The sequence below is a fragment of the Pan paniscus genome, chromosome 10 (genome assembly GCF_029289425.2).
Source record: "Pan paniscus chromosome 10, NHGRI_mPanPan1-v2.0_pri, whole genome shotgun sequence".
Classification (NCBI taxonomy): domain Eukaryota; kingdom Metazoa; phylum Chordata; class Mammalia; order Primates; family Hominidae; genus Pan; species Pan paniscus.
Window position 1 is genome coordinate 41590865 of NC_073259.2, and position 23554 is coordinate 41614418.

Sequence of the window (23554 nt, forward strand, 5' to 3'; positions counted from 1 at the left end):
CTGTAGAGCTTGAGAAAGAAGTTAACACCTTGGGTGTCAGAGGGACCCTGAGTCAGAAGGACTTTGCCACTTACTAATTGTGTAACTTAGGCAAGATACTTCTGCTCCATAAGCCTCAGTTTTCTCATCCGTACAAAGGGGTTAATAATTGGAGTTACCTCATAGAGTTGTCATGAGAATTAAATTTAATGAAATAATGCACGAGAATTATTTAGTTCTTCTAGCACATAGTAAGTGCTCCATAAATGGCTGCCCCTATTGTTTTTAGGTATAGACTATTCTGTCAGGAAACTGAAGTGAGAAGGGAAGTAGAGAATGTCTGATAGTGATCAGAAGATTGCTTGAGAACATGAACTTAGGATACATAGCATTGGCTATTATGTAAGATTTCTGCCATCTAACTTCTAAGCTTGGGTTCATATAATGAATGCTGACAGCCTCAAGAGACAAACCCTGACATCTGAGCAGCTTAACTTAACACAGCAAAGATTTATTTCTCACTCACTGTCCAAGGCAGGTTAGGGCAGCTGCCCTGTGTGGTTCTCCCATTGGGTGTCTCAGGGACCCAGGCTCTTCTGCCTTGTAGCCCTGCCACATGGGACACATGAACTCCAAGGTCACCAGACAGGGGAAAAGAGATGGAGGAGGCACATGACCTGCTTACTGCCTCACCCCAGAAATGACACACTTCAATGCCACTCATGTTTCATTGGCCAGCACTAGTCACATGACCCCAAGCCCCACCAGAACTGCAAAGGAGGCTGGGAAGTGAGAGGAGAGCAAGCTGTGGCTCACCTTGCTCAGTCTAGATACCCAATGCTCATCACCAGGCTGAGAATTCTCTCTCCCTTGGCCAGTGCAGGGATGATACTGGCCATGCTCTCAGGAGTCCATGCAAACTACCTCCCTTTGGTTTGGACAATACAACCCTGGCCATATTGCCATAAACTAGATAAGCCTGCCTGTTATATTTAGGTCTCCTTCATGTTTTTAGGGAGATATTGTAAGTCTCTTCAGATTTGGGAAATTTAAGTCAATTTAATGGTGAAGTGGAGATATCTTGTTTAGTGTTTCTTAAAGTATATTCCTTGAAACTCTGGCCCCATAAAGTATCTGGCCAAAGAGAGGGCTCAATGGCCTAAAAAGTGGTTTGGAAAACACTGAGTTTTGTGGGGGTTTTTTGTGTGTGACAAGAACAGTACTTTATTTCCGATTCTAGAATCAACTTCCCTCTCCTTTCATCTTTAGTTTTTTTTTTTTTGAAAAATGTAACTTATTTATAAAAGCATTATATGCTCATATTAGAAAATTCAGAAATATTAAAAAATAGAAAAAAAACCCACTGACACTGCCCCATTCACAAGTTCACCTCTCAGCCATCAGGTGTGAAAAACATTAAGTTTTGTATTACCCTTTTGTGCAACAGAAAGTATCATGCATTTTTCTGTTATTATGGTTTAATACCATCCCTCTGTCCATCCATTCATCCATCTACCCACCCACCCATCTATATATCCATTTATTTGTTTACTATTCATTAGAGCAGTTTTAGGTTTACGGCAAAATAGAGTGGAAGGTACTTGGGTTTCCCATTTACCCCTTACCCCCACACATGCATAGCCTCCTTCCTTATCAACATCTCCCACCATAGGGGTACATTTGTTACAACTGATACTTACACTTATGCAGCATTATCACCTCAAGTCCCTGGTTTACACTGGCATTCACTGGGAAGTCTGTGGGTTTGGACAAATGTATAATGACATGTAGCCATCATTACAGTACTGTACAGAATAGTTCACTGCCCTAAAATTGCTCTAGCACTAAGCATGTTAATGGGCCTAGAAAGTCCTGCAATAAGATGCCTGCTTCATTTTTTTTTAAACCAAGCACAGAATCCATTCCCATATATTTTTTTCCCATGATACCTATTAACTTCCCAAGAAGTAGTGTTACAGGGCAAGGAGACCCAGTTTAACCAGCAATGCATTTTCAGTTCCCAGCCTAGAGTGGTTTCATCCATCTTTTGTAAAGATCTGACTTCTAAGGGCAATGTTCCTTGTCTGGTTTACTAATCCAGGGGTTGCTTTAACCCAAGAACTAATGACAGAGGTGGTCACCAAGGCCTGAGGTGACACCGTAAGCTGCTATCAGAGGCAGAGGCAATGAGAACCCCTCCTCCCAGGCCTCAACCCCCTTTGATCTGCTGACATCTCGACACATCTGAGGCCTTTGAAATCTGCATGTGTCACTTGTGTCTCCTCATGATCTGTAATAAAGGTGATTCAGGGGTTGAGGAATTCCTTATTCATCCAGCCAGTCAACCCCTCATAGGAAGATGAGAAAAGGTCATCTTACAGTTCCCTAACCCTGGGCAGAAGAGCCCTGGTCCCAGGATATCTCAACTCCTTAGAAAATTTCTAGGAAGAAAAAAAAAATATTTCAAAGACACCCTTTGTCAGTCAATCCTACGTAAAAATTCTCCTCTTTCAGTGTAATCCATTCCTTGCTTTTCTATTCTCAATGGCTGGAATAAATAAATTCATTTTTGTGCTTGTGGAAAAAAAACTGGCTAAAATTACGGGGTAGAGGGAAAATCTCATGTAATAATAAAAAACACAACCTTGATCTTCTTGAAGGGTCTGCTGTCACCCAGCCACACTGACACTGCCCTTCTCCTCTTCAGAGGGAAGGGACTACAGCCCCTCCTCTGAGGCAGCACTGAGAGCCCACCCTCTCTCCCACCTAGGACACCCAGACGCCGTTATCTGTTCATCTGTGATCGGTGCCATCTCCACCGCTTAACAATGCCCTCACAACTTTGTTCCCCGTGGAGTAAACGCTTTGGCTGTTATTATGTCCTGTCATTGGCCCAGTGGAGGCTATGTCAGCCAATTACCCCCAGGTACCATTTAGCCAACCCATGAGGTCCCCAAGGGGAGCCCAGCCTTCAGGGTATCACTGAAGGTGCAGTAACAAGCCTTGCCCTAAGCACTCTGCTGTTTCACAATCATCCTAAATGTCCCTTTGGCCAAGGCCTGGGCTGAGCACTGGGGGAGCAGAGGAGGGAAGGGTGAATCCAGGGGGCCCTGTCAATCTGATAGAGGAAATGGAACACACACCCAGGACTCAGGCAGCTTGAGAAATAAGAGCAATGAAATAATCCTACCCGCATGCCAAAGGAACAGGAGAGCTGTTGCTAAGAGAGGAGGAGACTTGAAGGCAGCTTAAGTTTGAGAAAAGGAAGTCAGGTTAGGTGGAAGAAGGAGCCTCTGTAGCTGAAAGGGAATGAAGTTCTAGAATCTAGTTCTTGGTTTTAGATCTGAAGAGTCTTGACTTGTTCCTAATAACTGTTTACATTTTGATGCTGAATTAGAAATGACCAGGTGGCAAATGACCTGAGCAGAGGTTTCCTGGATGGGATAAATAAGCCTCTTCTGCTATTAAAAGAAAACAAAAATGAAAACAACCAAAAGCCTTAGGAAACATCATCTGCTAAACCATGCCTGAGCCTTCCTGTGCCACCTCCCCAGGCCTTCTTCCCTCCCTCCCAGATAGCATGGTCCCCATTCTTAATCCAGAAATGCTTAGTGGAGAAATCTTTTCGCTCTGGTCCAAAGTCAACCCCCAACACTTGTGACCAGATGTCTCTGTGTCCTGCCTTCTCCAATAGACTGAGAGGTCTCTGCAGACGGGGCCAAAATCTCCTCCTTCTGAACTTCCTTCTTGCACAAGGGACAGAGCTGTCCTCATCCAGAAGCCTGGGAGGCAGGAGGAGGACAGGCTAAGCATGATTTTCTGCGATAGTCTTGACTCTATTCATGGCCTTCTGAAGCAGAAGCAGCCTGGACTTCTGCTTCACACACCTCCGTCTCCCCAGACACACACCCAGAGGGTCAGCCCCACTGGAAGTTTCCAGGGGTGATCTTGGGAGTGATAACCCCAGTAATTGGAGGCCAGCAGGTGGAGATAAGGTCGCTAAGCCATGATAATGCAGGAGGTGAGCCAAGTAAATGCTGGGTTCTGGGTCACTTTATAGGGATTCATGGGGAGTTCACGGTGGAACAGACAAAAATCTCGGTGAGTGCATGGTAATTTCCTATATGAAGAACCCAAGAGGCCTCAAGGGATCTAAAAGGTGTTGTCGACATACAAATTAGGCTGACTCCAGCCAGCCAGGCTATTTAAGGGACGAGCTGGGCCGAGAACGCAGCGGCTGTTTGCGCCCCTTCTGCCTCCCGCGCGGCCAGCACCGGTACTTGGGAGCCATGAGCCGCCAACTGACCCATTTCCCCCGCAGGGAGCGCCTGGGCTTCAGCGGTTGCTCCACGGTCCTCTCTGGTGGGATCGGCAGCAGCTCCGCCTCATTCCTGGCTGGGGTCAAGGGCTCGGCCTCCTTTGGCAGCAAGAGCCTCTCCTGCCTTGGGGGCAGCCGACGCCTGGCGCTCAGCGCTGCGGCGGGGCGGGGCGGCGGCCGCCTGGGCGGCTTCGTGGGCACCGTCTTCGGCAGCGCCGGGCTGGGGCCCGCGTGTCCCTCCGTGTGCCCACCCGGGGGCATCCCTCAGGTCACCGTCAACAAGAGCCTCCTGGCCCCGCTCAACGTGGAGCTGGACCCCGAGATCCAGAGGGTGCGCGCCCAGGAGCGGGAGCAGATCAAGGCGCTAAACAACAAGTTCGCCTCCTTCATCGACAAGGTGAGTCCTCGGGCATTGGCCTGTCCCTGCGTTGGGCGCATGTGCACAGTGGTGCTGGCTCTGCCACTGGCAAGCTGTGTGGGAGCGTGGGCGGGTCATAACCTCTCCGAGCCTCCCTTTTCCATTTGTAAAATGGGCACAATAATGGGTCTTACTCAAGTGGGTTGCGATGAGGCTTAATTGGGATGTTTACAAAGTGCTCAGAACAGTGCCTGGCACATACTTCCAATAAACAGGATGTATTAGCCCGTTTTCATGCAGCTGATAAAGACATACCCGAGACTGGGAAAAAAAAAAAAAGAGGTTTCATTGGACTTACAGTTCTCCATGGCTGGGGAGGTCTCAGAATAATGCGGGAGGCCAAAGTCACGTCTTATATGGCGGCGGCCAGAGAAAAATGAGGCAGAAGCAAAAACGGAAACCCCTGATAAACGCATCAGATCTCGTGATACTTATTCACTATCAGGAGAATAGCAGGAGAAAGACCGGCCCCCATGATTCATTTACCTCCCCCCGGGTCCCTCCCACAACACGTGGGAATTCTGGGAGACGTAATTCAAGTTGAGATTTGGGTGGGGACACAGCCAAAACGTATCAAGGACCTTCATTTCTTTCTTGCATGAGACAAGACTGTGGGAAGGGAGGGGTCAGGATGTCCAAGGAATGGGCACTTTGAGAGCTCCCAATATCAGAAGAGGAGATGGGACCCACATTCAGGGCAGGGCATTAGGAACAGAGGCCAAGAGACGTTGCAGGACATGGTGCTTGGTGCTTGAGGAGTGGGGTGAGTGTGTAGCCAGGAAGGTGATAGAGGAGGTGAGAGAAAAGGGCCAGAAAACTGAAGGGTGAGGCTGAGGAGGCACTTGGAAAGAGTGCATGTAAAGTTACAGGTGTGTGCTGAGGGTGGGGCATCCAGAAATTGGGGTAATAGGGAAGTTGTCTCTGGAGCTTCTGAGGCAATGACCCCAGTGAGTGGAGAGGAGACAGGGAATGGGCTTCTCTTGTCTCCACCTGGGTGGAAGGTCTAGATGGTGAGTGATAAGGGCACAGCCTGATAACAATAGCTGACATTTATGGTGCCATCCCAAGTGATTCTGATTTACTAATGCACAACCCACGATTCTGTTGTTGTTCTGCCTTGCAGATGAGGATATTAAGACATGGGAGGCTAAGAAATGAGCTCACCTTGGACAGGACAGTTGGTGGTGGACCGAGTGTCACTACTATGCTAGGGAAGAGGAAGTGAGGTGGCAGGAGGGCACAGGTCTGCATGGAAGAAACACAGCGGCTATTCCAGAGGCCAGGGCATTCTCTTGCTCTTTTATGTCTGTTGTTCCCTAGCATGTTTCCTTCTGCCCCTCAAGCTAAAAGATAGGTGAGAAGAGGAATGCTGGTGTGTGGCAGAGGGGTTGGAGTTATTGAGTCTAAAAATGTGCACCCTGGTCAAGTATGAAGGAACCTTGTGAAGATGTGGTAACTTGCTGTGAACAACAAAGAAACGAACAAACCAAGTGCAATTTAGGCTACACAACAGGAGGAAAGCTCTAAATGCCAGTGTGCTTTCCAATGTCACTCCCCAGTCCCTGTTTCTCCCCTGCTCCCCATTTCTCTTTACTCAGAAAACACCAGCATTTATAGCAACAGAAGCTACCTCTGTCTCATGAAAACTCACTGAGGCAGAGGCAGATGGTACCATTGCTTAAGCCCTCTTCCTGATTTCATATAGACCGGGTCCTATTTCTTGTCTTGGAGATCCAGGTGAGCATGTCCCTTGGCTGAATCCACCCCGGGATGAGCCTTGTTTTTTCCTACCCCCAGTCCCCCAGGATGGCTGCCTCTGGTTTTTGGGGCCCTTTCCCCACTCTTGAGAGGCAACAACATGGGGACTCTGGGCGATGACTGCCTTTGGTTTCCAGGTGCGGTTCCTGGAGCAGCAGAATCAGGTGCTGGAGACCAAGTGGAACCTCCTACAGCAGCTGGAATTGAACAACTGCAGGAAGAACCTGGAGCCCATTTATGAGGGCTACATCAGCAACCTGCAGAAGCAGCTGGAGATGCTGTCTGGGGACAGGGTGAGGCTGGATTCAGAGCTGAGGAACATGCAGGATTTGGTGGAGGACTACAAGAAGAGGTGAGTGAGTGGCAGGGAATATGGCCCTGGAGGATCTGATTTCAAATGAGGTTTTCGTTTGGAGACGGCATTTTTGCTTCTGAGATCCTTGCTGATACCGGGGGAGGGAGGAACATCCAGACAGAATGGAACTAGGAAAAGGATAGATCTACCTACACCGGTTCTCCAAACTGTCGAGGAAATGTGTGCTCAATTTCTAGCACTGAAAATGAAGGAATGGGGGAAAGAGAGTTGTATCAAAACCAGATGGACAACCCAAGCGCCTTTGTAGTTCCTCCTGAGTGAAGTTTTCCATGGCAGTTCCCAGAATGTAAGACACCCCACCAATTCCAGGGCAGATTTTAAATCTAAAAAAAAGAATTTTAAAAACTTATTCCATGTTGAATCATGGCTGTGCTGCTGAATCCTGGCTTTAAAGAGAATAATTGAGAATGTTTGAGGATGATTGAGAATGAGATGGAACCAGAGGTTGTGTCTTCCTCCAAGTTGAGCTGAATATGAGACAGTAATAAATCAAGGCTCAGTGTGACCTGATATTTTGGAAGTTTGCTTCCAGATGCCAGGATTTCTAGGGACAGGTGGCTTCTTCCACAATTCAAGTGGTTGGAGGTCGTCAGAGCTGAGTTCTTTCTCTTGCTCCATATTCAATCTACCTTCCCATCCCTATTCTGAAATTCCTTCAAAGCAGAGCCCTGGCCCAAGCCCTGCATGGAGAACCTAAGGAAGGAGGAGACACGGTCCCTGACCTCAGAGAGCACACAGATTGTGAGGACAGGTTTAAAGAACAGTTTCAGATAGCCACCAACAAGAAGAAACAAATATGGTGTGAACTGAGATAGGTGGAATTAAGATGGGAACTGGAGCCCAACTAGAGATGCAAGCAGGGTCTGGAAAGAACAGGGGGCTGCCAGACACAGTCCTGAAGTCCCACATGGAGGCATCCAGGGGCAGTGCTATCTCTGGGCCTTTCAGATTGGAGTGGCTTTGTGCTCCTGAATCACCATGAACTAGTTGAGCAACCACAGATGAGTCTCTGTGTCCTCTGTGAACTTTAGTTTTAGTATTTATGAAAACTAAATACTGATACTTGCCTTGCTACCTAAAAGAGCTATTGAGAGGATAATGCCAGCCAGACAGTAGTGTATTAGCAGCTTTGAAAAGAATCCAAGTGCTACACAAATGTAAGGTGTTGTTTTCCCTATGTCAGAAGGCTTGGATTTGAATCCTAGCTTCACTAGTAACTAGCATTATGACCTTGGCCAAGTATTTTCATGTCTTTTGCCTCATCTATAATATTGGGATAATAATAGAATCTACTTCATAGGGCTGTCGTGGGGATTAAATGAAATAATTTGTGCTAAGAATTTAGCACAGTGTTTAGCATGTAGTAAGGGGTACAATAAATATTAGCTGCATTTACTAGGAGTATTTTAAAACTGATTTTATCACCCATCTCTTCCACCTGTGGGTCCTCATGCCAGGTTTTTGCATCTCTCTTATGATATATCATAAGAAATGCTAATCATATATCATTGTTGAATTAGAATTTTCAGTGCATTTGCCTTCCTGTTAAACTGTGAGTTTCTAGAAGATGCACAGTGTATATGTCTTAAGCATCATTGTATACGCTGAAGCTTTTCTCATAGACTCTGTAAAATGATTTTTAAAAACTTCACAATTAAAACATTTCACAGTTAAAAAATTGAAACTACAACCTTTTAATCATAAGTGTAAATAGTTTCAAAGGGTGTAATTTCAAACGTATTACGTGTGTTCCCGTTTAAAATTGTAATAGCCACATCACTCATTGAGATGTATCCAATTGCATCCAGGTGCTGCAGCAGGTTAGCGCCCATCACCCTTCATCTAAAAAGCCAATGAATGGGCTCTGCTTTAAAAATCATAACTTTTACCTTGATCCTTTTCCCGTTTGGACTCCAATTTTCATCCCACTTTCCCCACATAATTTTGTTATAATATAATATATTTGTATGCCTCTAAGTCTTTTATTGATCACCCTATCACAAAATATGCATGTATCTTGAAACCTTAGAAAGTTTACTTCTTGTGGCCTGTAATCCCAGCACTTCGGGAGGCTGAGGCACGTGGATCATTTGAGCTCAAGAGTTCGAGGCCAGCTGGCCAACATGGCGAAACCCTGTCTCTACAAAAAATATAAAAAATTAGCCGGGCATGGTGGCGTGCGTCTGTGTTCCCAGCTACTCAGAGGCTGAGGCATTAGAATGTCTTGAACCTGGGAGGCAGAGGTTGCAGTGAGCTGAGATCAAGCCACTGCACTCCAGTCTGGGTGACAGAGCAAGATTCTGTCTAAAAAAAAAAAAAAGGAAAAAAGAAAGTTTACCTTTTGTGATCATAAGTTTTTAAATGTCAAAATACTTATTTTGGGTTGAGTTATCCAAAAAACAAAATGTATTGCTAATTTTGTTAAATAAGTATTAAACATAAAAAATGAAAAAAAATTGAAAATACTTTTCCTAATGAGTCGAATGGGGCAGATTTTTTTCTAAGTGGCTTAGTTATCCATGTATGAATATTGATTCTTATTGAGCTGAGATAGGATTCTAGTCCTGTGTGTTTTCCATTCTTAGGTGAGTGCTGGGAAACTTTAATTATATAAGTAGATTTTAATGGAAGGAGTTTTGCAAACCCAGTGTTATTTAGTTCTCGGAATGCCTTTCCAGTTTTTCTGCTTTTTCTTTCTTCCATAGTGCTTACTGTTTCTAACATGCTGCATAATTGACACAACTTATTTGTTGTGTTTGTTATTTGTCTCTCTCTGCTTCGTAAGGGCAGGGATATTTGTTTTGTTTTGTGCCTACAAAGTACCCCACACTCAACACATATTTTCTTAGGTGAATGATTAGATGTCAAAATCACATAATGACTCACCATTAAAGATCATGTTTAGCCATCTGTCAGCTGACAATTCAAATCCTTCTTTTTTTGAAAGCAAAAATTAAAAACCATCTGACTTGCAAAAAGAACTTGTTTCCTAGTCAGTAAAGTCATTATCTTCCAAATTTCTGGAAAATTTTTCAATAAGGCTTTACCAAGACTGATCAAATGGCCATGCTTATACAACTTATTCTGTCCTTTAGGAGCACCACGTTTAATCCAATGGATCAGAAAGAACTGGAAACATAAAACATTGTTAGTACTCAATACACCTATGCCAATTCTTTATCCTTAAAAAATAATGTGATTCTGCCTCATGTTTTTGTACACGAATACACACACTGGCACATTTTTGAAACTCTGGAGCTGCAGATTTACCTCATTCAATTTATATAGAAAATATCTGCCCTCTAGCTTCATTGGAAAAGCCAATTTTTATGTTCAAATCAGAGACATGAGTTGCTTTTTATCAGAAAAACCCTGACTTCATTTCTAAATTCAAGTAAAAATAAGAATTTGTACTTTAGGGACTGTTATAAAATCCACTCAGCAATAAACTAAGAAATATGTCTTGTATAATAGGTTATTGAAAGCATTCAAGATTAAAATGATTTAGATTTAATATAACTAATATAACTATTTATGTTATAAAACAAGAGAAATCAATATGTACTTTTTCATGATTTAACTTTTAATTATTCATTATAATATATTTTTAAATAATAAGTTATTTTTAAGTTAATAATGCTATAAAACTTATTTTTCTTTTTAATGTGTGTATTGAACTCTGTTGTTTGGCCTCTAGAAGTAAATAATGTAAAATTATTTACAGCTAATGTCATTGATTTTGATAGCCCACTTGGTCAAACGTTTTCTATGTATTTTAGGAAATAGATATAAACTACTAAAAATTAATTGGCCTGGCAACTACCATATGTTTTATTTTTATTAAGAGGGGGTAGACATTATTAATCATTTTGTAAGGCAATATAAAATAAAGATTGACTGTAATAGAAATAGCTGTTTCATGACATAATTTGATTAAAAGGTTTTGGTTATCTTTTGAATAAGACACAGAATCTGGGATAAATCATATAAACTGCTTTCTGTGTGTTTTATATAGCATAACTAGATAGATCTGCAGCCTCAGAAAACATCCCAGTCACATTTGAAATAGCTCCCTTCACTACCCTGCACTGCTCAGCCATTCAACAGTGCTTTTTTTATTATTATTATACTTTAAGTTCTAGGGTACATTTGCACAACGTGCAGGTTTGTTACATATGTATACATGTGCTGTGTTGGTTTGCTGCACCCATTAACTCATCATTTATACTGGGTGTTTCTGCCAATGCTATCCCTCCCCCCCCCCCCCACCCCACAACAGTCCCCGGTGTGTTGTGTTCCCCTTCCTGTGTCCAAGTGTTCTCACTGTTCAATTCCTACCTATGAGTGAGAACATGCGGTGTTTGGTCTTCTGTCCTTGCAATAGTTGCTCAGAATGATGGTTTCCAGCTTCATCCATGTCCCTACAAAGGATATGAACTCATCCTTTTTTATGGCTGCATAGTATTCCATGGTGCAGATGTGCCACATTTTCTTAATCCAGTCTACCATTGTTGGACATTTGGGTTGGTTCCAAGTCTTTGCTATTGTGAATAGTGCCGCAAAAAACATATGTGTGCATGTGTCTTTATAGTAGCATGATTTATAATCCTTTGAGTATATACCCGGTAATGGGATGGCTGGGTCAAATGGTATTTCTAGTTCTAGATCCTTGAGGAATTGCCACACTCAACAGTGCTTTTTGAGGAGGGGGCTTCCAGGGACATGCCTTAGGAATGAGCGAAGAGCTGAAAAGGATTGTTTATGTTAAGTACATGAATAAAAAAGCTATTATCTAGCCTTAATTCTTTTTTTCAATGTTTTACTATGGTAAAATGCACATAACAAAATTTACCATCTTAACCATTTTTCAGTGGACGGTTCAGTGGTATCAAATACATTCATAATGTTGTGCAACCATCACCACTGTCCACCTCCAGAACACACTTTCTATCTAGTGAAATGGGAACTCTATACTCACTTAACACTAATTCCTCATTTCTTCCCTCCCCTCTTCCCAGCCCCTGGCTCCCACAATTCTACTTTCTGTCTCTGACTTAGACTACTCTAAGTACCTCACATGAATGAGATCATTTGTCTTTTGGAATATTTGTCTTTTTTGTGATTGGCTTATTTCACTTAGCAGAAGGTCCTCAAGGTTCATCCATGTCGTAGCATATTGTAGAATTTTTTTTCTTTCTAAGTCTGAATGATATCCCATTGTATGTATACACCACATTTTGCTTATCCATTTAGCATTAATTATTTCTTACCAATGCTCTATTTCGTTACCATACTCTCACAAATGTCCTGTAATGCATTCTTTGAGAATAATAAGGGATGGAAGAGGTAAGCTCTTTAAATAAAATGGTTAGTACCCTTACCTCCCCAATCAACAATATGTTTGTATTAAGAACATCCCAGTCCTAACCACATTTCTGTGTCTTAGACCTTGCTTCTGTTTCTGCTTCACCTGGAACAGAAATATGTATAAGAAATAGGTATAACATACAGTTTGAAAGTGAGAATGGTGCTTTTGTTTGGTGCCTAGGAGGTTTTTGCACCCTGAGCCATTGCACAGTATTAAGATGCCATGTGCCAGAAGGGAGTGTCTTTTCACCTCTGCTATAATGTGGGAGGGGCTAATTGTGACAGGGAGAGGGACAGTAGAATCTGTATGACATCTCAACCACAGGTGCTCTCTGAGGCAGGTAGTTTTAAGACAGACTGCATAGGCACAAAGGAGCTGGAAATTGATTCCTTTAAATATGTCCTTGCCTGCATCCTCTTAAGCAAGGTTATGTGTGCCCCAGGGGTATGGGAATCCCAGTTTGAAGACCCCCACCCTGCAGCTCTCAGCACAGAGGTGGTCACTAACTGTTCAGTGAGTGTTTGCAGAACTGAATTACCTCATTGTCTTGCCCCATGCAGGTATGAGGTGGAGATTAACAGACGCACAGCTGCTGAGAATGAGTTTGTGGTGCTCAAGAAGGTAAGAGGGGTGCAAGGTGGGCTGGAAGAAGCCTAGACCTGACCACCTGGCACAATGATGCTTGTAGGGTGAGGAAAGGGGCCCTGTAGGTCACTCAGTCCCTTGGGCAGGGGTGACTGGCACTCTAACTTCCCAGCCCCTGCCTCCAAGTCCCTTGCCTGGGATGCATGCTGTTTCTAGAATTTGCCAGTCTAAAATCTGGGCATTTTACTGCACTACTGGTGTAGCCATTGCACTGCACGTTAGTTGGTTTACTCTCAGGGACTGAAGGGGACTCTCAGGGAGCCCCCCCATGAAGCACAGGGTGAAGGGAGAGGAAAGAGCAAGGCTTCCTGTGGCAGGGAGGGAGGGATGGGCAGGGGAGGCCCTCTCAGGGCGGCTTGACTATCATGTGCTCCCAGGACGTGGATGCTGCTTACATGAATAAGGTTGAGCTCCAGGCCAAGGTGGACTCCTTGACAGATGAGATTAAATTCTTCAAGTGCCTTTATGAAGGGGTAAGGACTTGGCTGACCTCTCTTGTGAGATCTGCTCCTTTAACAAGTGGTTTCTGGCCCCTGGCTGGAAGGTGGTGTGGACCAAGAATTGGGAGGGAGAAAGCTTTCAACCTGGTGCCCCTGACATTCACCAAGGCCCTACTGGGTGCTGAACAATGAGCTAGGTTTTGAGGAGTCCGTGAAAGAGAAGAAATGATTCTCGCCCTCCAGGAGTTCACAGCTTGGCAGGAAAACACCATGTAGCTGAGCTTTCAGAGAGCAGAGGAAGGAATGGTGGGTTCTGCCTGGGACATCAGTGAAGGTTCTTGGAGAGAGAGGAGAAAGAGGACGATTTCAGTGGGTGCTGAGGGGGGCAGAAAAATAGAAGGTCCAGGAGCCTGTCCTGTGCTAAAGCATGAGGAATGAAGAAGGGCGCAGAGGCCTGGGGAAGGGACTGGTGCTGGTGACTCCCTAGGGGACTTCACGTGCTAGGTAAAGAGTTCAGACTTGGTCCTATGGGTGGAGGGTGGCGGTGGCTGGTTTCTGAGGATGAGAATGTAGAAGAGTGCGGGAGTGCTCCTGAGTGTGCAATGGAGAGAGGAGTCCCAGCGTTTGGGGCTGAAAGCCTAAGGCACTTCTTCACGTGCCTGCCAGGCACTGGTGCTGGGGCAGAGTTCAAATGCTGAGGAAAGGCAGAGGGACAGTGAGGAATTTGCCCAGGGAGGACCAAGAGAACTGGTTCCTCATGAGTACCCCTTAACTAGCTCCCCTCCTCGCAACCGTCCCCAGGAGATCACTCAGATCCAGTCCCACATCAGCGACACGTCCATCGTCCTGTCAATGGACAACAACCGGGATCTGGACCTGGACAGCATCATTGCCGAGGTCCGTGCCCAGTACGAGGAGGTCACCCTAAAAAGCAAGGCCGAGGCTGAGACCCTGTACCAGACCAAGGTGAGCTGGGTGCCAGGTGTGCTGAGTCCCACTGGCCACAGCTAGCACCCTCTCAGTATGTGTGCATGTGTACGTGTGTGCGCGTGTGTTTGTGTGTGTGTGTGTGTGTACTTGGGCTCAGTCAAGACCTCCTTTGTCTTGGAGTTGGGCCTTGCGGAAATGCCACCCCATGGGTAAGGGAGATTAACTACAGTCTTGGCTTGTTTTGCGGACATATATGGGGCTTAGCCCTTCTCCTGTCACGGCCCTTGGCTGAGGCCACACCAGCTACAACCCTGATAGGATTCTGACACAGTTTCTATGGGTAATTCACATACATTGTCTTATCTTCATGTTTCCACTTTGGCAAAATGAGGATAGGAAATTCACACTCTGCCAAGGCTCTCATGTTTGAGAACCTGAGGATCTTGTTGAACTAGGGCAGGATCCTTTCTGTCCAGAAGAAAAGGGACCTGCCCTAGTTCAGTAGGATCCTTGTGTTCCTCTTCTCTTGTCACCCAACCTCAGATCCAGGAGCTGCAGGTCACAGCAGGCCAGCATGGGGATGACCTCAAGCTCACCAAGGCTGAAATCTCTGAGCTCAACCGCCTGATCCAGAGGATCCGCTCAGAGATAGGGAATGTGAAGAAGCAGGTGGGTTCTATGAAATTAATCCACTAACAGTATTTATTGAGTCACAATCTGGGCCAGACAGAATATGAAGAAAGGGTAAAACACAGTGCCCTCCTTAGGGCCTCCTCTAATTTACCAGGAGAGGATGATCTGAACAGATATGGAGGGATAAAGCAGCCTACACACTGTAGGTAAGTGTTACAGGAGCCCAGAGGGGTGAGAGGTGAATGAGGACTCCAGGGAAGCTTTGCAGGAGGTGGGATTACACCAGGAGAGGGGAAGGAGCAGGTGAAGGAGCCCGCAGGAGCAATGGGCCTAGGTAGTGATGTGCACAGCACGTGTGCAGGTGGGCTTGCCTATCTGGGGCAGGCAGCTCGCTGCTCAGCAGGGGTGGCAGGGAGCAGGGTACACCACTGGGTAGGAATAGGTAAGCCTTGGGGTTTAGACCTAACGCAGGAGGTAAAAGGGAGCCATTTGAAGGTTTCCCATGATGATACCTTGTGGGAGGAGAGATAATCCAGCAGGAGATTTTAGAACAAAATGGAGGAGGCACAGCCCCCACAACCCAGATCGGGCTCAGGGCCCTGCACTAGTGTGGGGCCTTCCTGCACTAGTGCTGTGCTGTGGGGAGGACACTGCACCGAGGTCCCCCTCTTTGGGAGGTAGTACCCATGCAACCACATCTGTGGCTCTAAAGCAAGCAAACCCATGAGTCCTCAAGTTTGTGAAAGCAGTGCAAGGGTTTAAGGCTCTCAGCTCCCAGGCAAGTCAAGTTGTCCCATCTCCTTACCCTCCCCTGCACCCCATCTCTCACCACGCATGGTGCATGCTTACACATGTACACACACACACACAGACACACACACACACTACTCCTCTGTGCTCATGGTAGTGGGAAGAAGAAAGACCAGCATTAAATAACTTAAGGTGTTTTTGTTTAATCAAGAGCTATATAAGTGCAGAAAAAACACAGATGTTTGAAGCTACCCTCAGTATTCTACTACAGTGTTTAACTAATGAAATGCTATGTGTTTATGGTTGGACGAAGTTATTACCAGAAACTGACTTGCTTTGGTGGTCAGGGAAGATACCCTCTGCGGGGAACAAATGGGGATCCCTTGCAATGCTGAGTCCCCATTGCGGCTCCTTTTGAGGGCCCTCAGCTAAGGTGCTTCCTGCCCTTCTGGCCTCCTCCATCAAAGAAGCCCACCCTGTCACATGCAGAGTTCCTTGGCATTTGGTGTCCTCAGCATTCATGTGACATTTGTTTCAAAGGATGCTAAAATTTCAAGTCCTCTCAACTCGGGCCATGTTCACAAGACCCAAGCTTTTGGTGTCCCTCTGCCCCAGGTTCACTCTGTGGGATCTTAGTCAGTAAAAAAGAACAGAAGACAGTTTGATGAGTTCAGGTGACAGTGTGTGTGGCCACTCCATGAATGATTAAAACTTCTACAGTCCCAAGGGTGGGGCAGGGTTTTCTGTGGTTAGAAGGCTGGGTCCTAGGCATCTTGAGGCTGTGAGCCACTCATCCAAAATACGAGGGCATTGGCACTGCTGTGGGCCTGCCCAGCAGAGGAGGATGGTGGCAGCTGGACAATATTCTAGAGCCCATTTGGCCTTGGATCAGCTGCTTTCCTTGGTGTGAAGCAAATGTGGCTCCACAGATGGGCACACCCCAGAAAGAAAACCTCAGCTCCCACCAAAACCTTAGCTGAGGGAACACATACCAGACTGAAGGGCTCAGGAAGCTCCCTGGGGGCTTTCACATAAGTGCAAGCACACAGCCCCAGCTGCAGTTATGCAAAGCTATCTTCTTTAATTAATTTATATATATATATATATATATATTTTTTTTTTTTTTTGAGATGGATTCTCCCTCTGTCACCCAGGCTGGAGTTCTGTGGCACAATCTGGGCTCACTGCAACCTCTGTCTCCTGGGTTCAAGCGACTCTCCTGCCTCAGCCTCTCGAGTAGCTGGGACCACAGGCAGCTGCACGCCATCACTCCCGGCTAATTTTTGTGTTTTTAGTAGAGACGAGGTTTCATCATGTTGGCCAGGCTGGTCTTGAACTCCTGACCTCAGGTGATCCACCTGCCTTGGCCTCCCAAAGTGCTGGGATTACAGGCATGAGCCACTGTGCCCAGTCTATTTTATTTATTTATTTATTTTTAATTTTAGTTTTGGTTTTAAGTTCTAGGGTACATGTACAGGATGTGCAGGTTTGTTACATAGGTAAACGTGTGCCATGGTGGTTTGCTGCACCTATCAACCCATCACCTATCAACCATGCATCTTGAGCACAGCATGCATTAGCTATTTTTTTTAGCTATTTTTCCTAAAGCTCTATCTCCCTCCACCTGCCAACAGGCTCCAGTGTGCATTGTTCCCCTCCCTGTGTCCATGTGTTCTCATTGTTCAGCTCCCACTTATAAGTGAGAACATGCGGTGTTTGGTTTTCTGTTCCCAGTTAAGTAAAGGTATCTTCTAAGCCTGTTGCCATTTAGCATAGTTCTCTTTGGGATTTGGCGACCAAACTCTAAGTGTGGCAAGTTTATAGGACAATTTATTAATAGGAACTTTATTAGCCCTCATGTTTTCCCCATGATTTATGGGATCTCCTAAAACAACCTGTACACTGCAGAGCTGAATGAAATCTAGCTGCTCAGAGACTTTTTTTCAGAGTTGACATAAGAATCTTACAGCTGATATTTCAGGCCAGGAGGGAGAGGGCAGGGGCCATGTGCCCAGGCCGCCCTCTTTCTCCGTGCCTTCCCCTCCTCCCTCCCAGGTGAAGGTTTTCTACTTTCAGATGCAGAGGCATGAGCCAGGGTGAACCATGCCTGGAGTTAGGGGAAGGACAGACTCACCTCTAGGGATGGCCAAAGTTGGATAAACCAGGAGGATCTCCAAGCACTTGCCATCAGTCAGGACAAAACAAGGGGAGGTTGTCCAAGCAAGATCTCAGAACTGGGCTCTGACTTTTAAGTGCTGGATCTGTTTGCCCCTCAGTGTGCCAATCTGGAGATGGCCATCGCCGACGCTGAACAGCGGGGGGACTGCGCCCTGAAAGACGCCCGGGCCAAGCTGGATGAGCTGGAGGGCGCCCTGCACCAGGCCAAGGAGGAGCTGGCACGGATGCTGCGTGAGTACCAGGAGCTCGTGAGCCTGAAGCTGGCCCTGGATATGGAGATCGCCACCTACCGCAAGCTGCTGGAGAGCGAGGAGTGCAGGTGAGGGGCCGGATACCCTTGTGTCGGGACCAGTTTTCTCTCTGCTTTGGTAGGAAGCTCCAAGGCAAACAGTTTGGTCCTGTTTAGGTCCTACTGAAGTAAAACCATATAGCAAATGGGCTTGTCACATGATTAGGAAGGCCAAAGTTAGACAGCAAGAAAGACCAAGTTGTAAAAAATCCCAAAGGCTGTGGGAGAGGAGGTATTAATGCCGGCAATGTTTGAGAAACAGCATCCCCGACCGTTCATGGTGCATTTTTGTGGGTGGGGGGAGGAGCAAGATGGCCTCTAAGGGCTGTCCAAGTTCAAGGTTGCTCCAGCAAAGCCTGGGGCTCCAATGGGGAGGTAAGCTCATTCTTCTTAATTGTCTAAGAACAGTGGCATGACTAGAGGGAAGTGGAGGCCTAATGATCCCACACAGCAAGCAGTTTTAAAGCGTCTTGATGGAGGGCTGACTCCTTGCAGCAGATTTTCATCTCAGTTTTCTATTTCTTGGGGGGTGTCGCACTGGGATGTGTGGGAAGAAAGGAGGCTGGGATGGGGTTGGGAAGACGCATTCTGCGTGGAGAGGCTTATTCACAGAGGTGACTTCCAGGTGGTTGGGGTGATTATTTATGGGGGATTTACCTGTTTTTGTTCTCCTTCTTCAGGATGTCTGGTGAATATCCAAATTCTGTGAGCATCTGTAAGTATCTGCAGATCTCAGTTCTGCCCTTAGTCACCTTACCAGAAGTCCGAGTCCCTTTAATTCATGACACAAAAGAGAAATCAGAATGACAGAGGGGGCTCAGGGGAGACTTAAGGGCAAAAGGAAGGAGCTGGCTGTAGTAACTAAGGGGAAGCAGTGGATGGAGAAGACTATCATGAGAGACAAAAGTACAACCTATAGAAAGATCAAATGATACTCATGAGTGTATCATCCAACGATTGATGCTTAATGGTGACATTATTTTTCTGTTGACCAAAGCAAAGGCCTCAGATTGTAGTTAAGGGGAATTGAGGGGCCTGAAGGGTTGAGTGATGGAATGAATGAATGAGATGGAATGGTTGAATGAATGAATGAGAGCATGTCCTCAGCTGTAAAAGCTGGAGAGCCTGTGTGGAGATGCTGTGGTGCTGAGAGACAGGGCCCTCAGTGGCCCCTTTCCTCATCAGCAGACCAGCAGCACCAGATGGGCCCTGGGAAGTGCCTCTCTTCATTTGGTCCTGCCCATGGGGGAAATTCACACACTAATAGGAAAAGGTAAAATGTATGAGGCTAAGTGCATGAAAAATGAAGCTGTATGATCAGTGCTGATAAAAATCTCTGAGTAGACTGAAACACACAACAGAGAGAATCCATCTCAGCAGGAAGCCACTGCGGGCGAGAGTAAAGGGGGTGGCCCGAGATGCCCCGGAAGGGGCTCTGATGTGGGGCTAGAGCTGGCGGGGGCTGAGGTCTTCTCTCATCCATTCCAGCCGTCATCAGCAGCACCAATGCTGGGGCAGGAGGGGCTGGCTTCAGCATGGGCTTTGGCGCCTCAAGCAGTTATAGCTACAAAACTGCAGCTGCAGACGTCAAGACCAAAGGCAGCTGTGGCAGTGAGCTCAAGGATCCCCTTGCCAAAACCTCGGGGAGCAGCTGTGCCACCAAAAAGGCCTTCAGATGATGGACAAGTGGTTGGCTCTATGAGCAGAAGGCTTCCTAACTCACCCGTCTCCTCCCTCTCCTTCCCTGGGCTCCCTTTCCAAGTCAAGAAATGCTTTGTCTGTCACTACAGTCCCAACCCCATTTCCTCTCCCTGTTGTCCTCAAGGTGTGATGCTTCGATGCAAGGAGTCCAGTCAGGAGCTCTCTCAGTGGCCTCCTTCTTGGTCCCGTTTCGTTGGGTCATTGCCTGAAATGCAAAGACAACACACTTACCCAGGATGTTTCCCCAAGGCCAGCTACAAGCCCCTCTGCCCCCATGCCTTTCTTGGGCCTTCACTGCCAAGGGACTCTCTTCATCTTCTGATTGGGATTGTGTCCAGTCCTCTGCTTCTTCTGCAATAAATGATTAAATCTGTTTGGTTCTCAGTTGAATCTGTTGCCCAGGATGTCACCATCTGCAGTGCCTTAACTTTTCTTCATCTGATTCTTGCTTCACTCTGTATCCCTGGGCTCATGTGGCTCTTCACTGGTTTTAGCCAGGTAGGCACTGGGTGAGGGCTGATCCTTGTAAACAGCTGAAATGTATTACTGAGGCCGCTGCCGGGCAGGCCCATTGCTTCACGTGCCCTGTGCCACCTATTCTGCACAATAGCCCTGCAAGACATCATTACCCCATGACAGATACAGACGTTAGAGCTTCCTCATGGCTTCCTGCTCTGGTTCTTAAAGCACCCGTGGTTGTGCACACTCACTGTCTGTGTAACGAGTGGTCGTCCCTTCATTCTCCCCACTGTCTCACTCTCCACCACCCACCACTCACTCCCCAGTCCTGCTCCCACACAATGGCCCTGCCTTCCTCTTCTTTTAACCAACTTCCTTTTCACCCTAATATGTAAGGCCTGTGTGTATATATGCTTGTAGCCTCTCTATCTAAGGTGTATATGAAATAGTGCTTATTTAACAAATATTTAGTGAGCTAGGCATTGCTCAGGCACTGGGAATACCAGAATAAACAAAATAGGCACAGACACTGGCCCCATAGAGGGAGAGTGAAAATATGCACCTACCAAAGCAATATATAATATGAAGTCAAGCAGTGTTAACTACTATGAAGAAAAATTCAGTGGAGTAAGAAGCAGAGAGATTCAAGGATGCTCTTTTAGCTCTGCGTGTGTGTGTATGTGTATGTGTGTGTATGTTTGTGTGTGTATGTGTGTGTTTCTGCAAGAATGTTTGTTTCTCAGAGTCAGTTAGCACAGTTGATTTGAGAAAAACCCTTAATGTGAGACCATCTTTCAAGTGCAAGCCTCGTTTGAGGATGGCATTCAGAGTGCCCGAGATCCTGTCTCCCCCACGTCGTTTCCCACCTTATTCTCCAGCCTTTCCCCATGCAGGCCGACTTTTCACACCTGAGGGCCTTTGCACATATCATTTTCTCAACCTCAGATGTCCATTACCCGTGATGGACAGCCTGCGCACCTGTGTGGCCTGGCCGAGACTCCACCACCCACATTTCTGTGGTGCCTGGTCCCTCCAGGTGGACCCATCCATCTTCAAGCATTACATGAGAAGGATCAATACAGCTGTGGCCCAACACCTCCCTACCCCACACCCCCATTCTACAGGCAGGCAAACCGAGTCCCAGATGGCTGAGTGACCTGTCCATGTTCACACCACTGGTGAGCAGCCGGGGCTGGACCAGTGGCCTGTACACTCACAGCCTTGTCCTGAGCCTGTGTTAAAGCCGGCACTCTATTTTTCTGGTGTCATGTCAGCTGCTCACATGTCTGTCCCTCACTCCATGCCCTACATCCCCTTGTTCCAGGGTCCGGCTCGCAGTCAGCACTTTTACCATGGGAATGCATGCCTTAGTTTAGCCCACCTTCCCTGGGAAAAAGAGCTGGATATACACACAACATACCCATGTCTCAATTGTCTGGTATGCAAGTGATATGACATATTTGTGTTAATAAATTTGTGTCTTATATGCATTTGTGTGCAGGCAGTCACTCAAACTGGGACACTTTTGATCTAAATAAATACTAAGGTGGATCCTTGGACAACTGGCAAAGCCAGGACTGTCAGATAAATGGTCCCCTTGGGCCTAGCATAGTGGCAGAAGAGTCATATACCTAGCTTTGAATCCTAGCTCTTCTAATTGCCAGTAGTGGCCTAGTGCAAGATCCTGCCCTTGTAAAAGAAGATAAATACAAGCTGGCCGTTATGAAGTGCTTTCTGTGTGCCAGAAACTGTTCTCAGCACTCATTCTGGTAAGCACTTTATGGCTGGTAACTCAATTAATTCTCCCAACAATCTGACATGTATTATTTTTATAAGATGCGATTATTATAATGTCCATCTAACTTGTGAGGATATTGAAGCTCAGAGGAGTTAAGTAACTAACCAAATGTCACCTGGTTAGTAAATGGGAGGAACTGAATTCCAGTCTGATTCTGGAGTCTATGCTCCCGGCTTCGACACCTCCTTACCTTTCAAAGAACTCACCTTAGAGGAGATCAGAGAATAGGAAAAGAGATAAGGGGAGTAAAACAGTGCCTGGAACACAGTCTGACACCTGTAGATGTTCACTGTTATTACTAGTATTTTTAAAGCACACGTCTGTGTTTGCCGGCTGTGGGCTGGTTCATGTCTGAGAGGTGTGGACCAACAGCAGGACTTTGCCCAGAGACCTGGCCGAGATGGGCTAAGTGAGAGGTGGAGGGCACTGGGTCCATTCACTAAAATACATTCCTATCTGTTCACTGGCTGTTCATTTCCAAGCAGGGGAAAAAACCCTCGGTGCCTCTATTTTGTGCACACACTGCCCTCTGCCATTGGTCCTGGATACTGCACTTTCTACCCCTGTGACTCTGGAGGAAAGACTTCCCTACAGCAGAGAGGGCGTGGGATGACCCTAGACAGGCTCTGCGCCCCTCGCGGAGCTGCCAGTGGGAGGGGATGCTGTTTCACTCCCTGGCATGCCCAGGCTGGCCCCAGCCTCTGTGTTGCCTGGGTCTGACTCCTGTCTCCTCTTCCTCTCCTCTCTGGCCTGTCCTCTTACAGGAAGGAGGAGGGGGCAGGGGCTGATGCTGCCTGCTGCCTGAACCTCCACACCTCTTGTTAGAGAACCTGAGGCCTTCAGACAGCTTTTCCTGAAAATATTGGTGCTGATCCAGAGGTCCTTGGAGTGAGGGCCCCCATGACTCAGCTGAGACCCCCTCTCCTAAGCCCTGCCTGCACAGTGTGCAAACCCCTCCCTCCTCTGAGAACTCTTTCTTTCTCAGGCAGTAGATGAGCCAGGCATGGAGGCACTGGCAAGGCACAGCCAGGGGGCTCCATAGGAAGAAAGGCCTGAGAGAGGAACACAATCTGGAAAGGCTTCCTGGAGGAGGCGGTAACAGGGATGTGAATTGTTGGAGACAGGGAGCTTGTTAAAGACTGCTTAGGTCCCATTTGGCAGCTGCTCTGGGGTTTGAGCCGCCCTTTGCCAGCTGTTTCCAATCTCCGTCTCAGGGGCTCTGCCACTTCTGCCACCTATAGAGTGGCAACTACACAAAGGACAATTGTTCTGCACTGCCCCTCAGTTCTTACATTCACATTTAGCAAAGCTTCCAGGAGCACCAGAGATGTTGAGGGTCCCTCCTCTCCTGCAAACCAGCTGCCATTGGCTTGTCCATCCCTCCTCCCTGGTAAGTTGTCCACGCTGCATCCCTGTTTAGATGCAGACCCTTCTTAGAGGGCTTATCCTTGAAATCCTTCCTTCTTGCTTCCAATTCGTCCATCTCCAGGAGAGATTCCAGATTCTTCTTCCTG

At 46.6% G+C, this 23554-nt stretch overlaps 1 protein-coding gene across 1 annotated transcript; it reads left to right on the forward strand.

Moving 5' to 3' along the window:
• The first annotated feature begins 963 nt into the window (after nt 1-963).
• Nucleotides 964-20156, forward strand: KRT72 (keratin 72). Its single transcript, XM_003831044.4, has 9 exons — nt 964-4694; nt 6611-6825; nt 12778-12838; nt 13240-13335; nt 14104-14268; nt 14776-14901; nt 17892-18112; nt 18763-18797; nt 19571-20156. The coding sequence occupies exons 1-9, from the start codon at nt 4269-4271 to the stop codon at nt 19759-19761; spliced, it is 1536 nt and encodes a 511-aa protein (XP_003831092.1). The 5' UTR covers nt 964-4268; the 3' UTR covers nt 19762-20156.
• Nucleotides 20157-23554: the final 3398 nt, after the last annotated feature.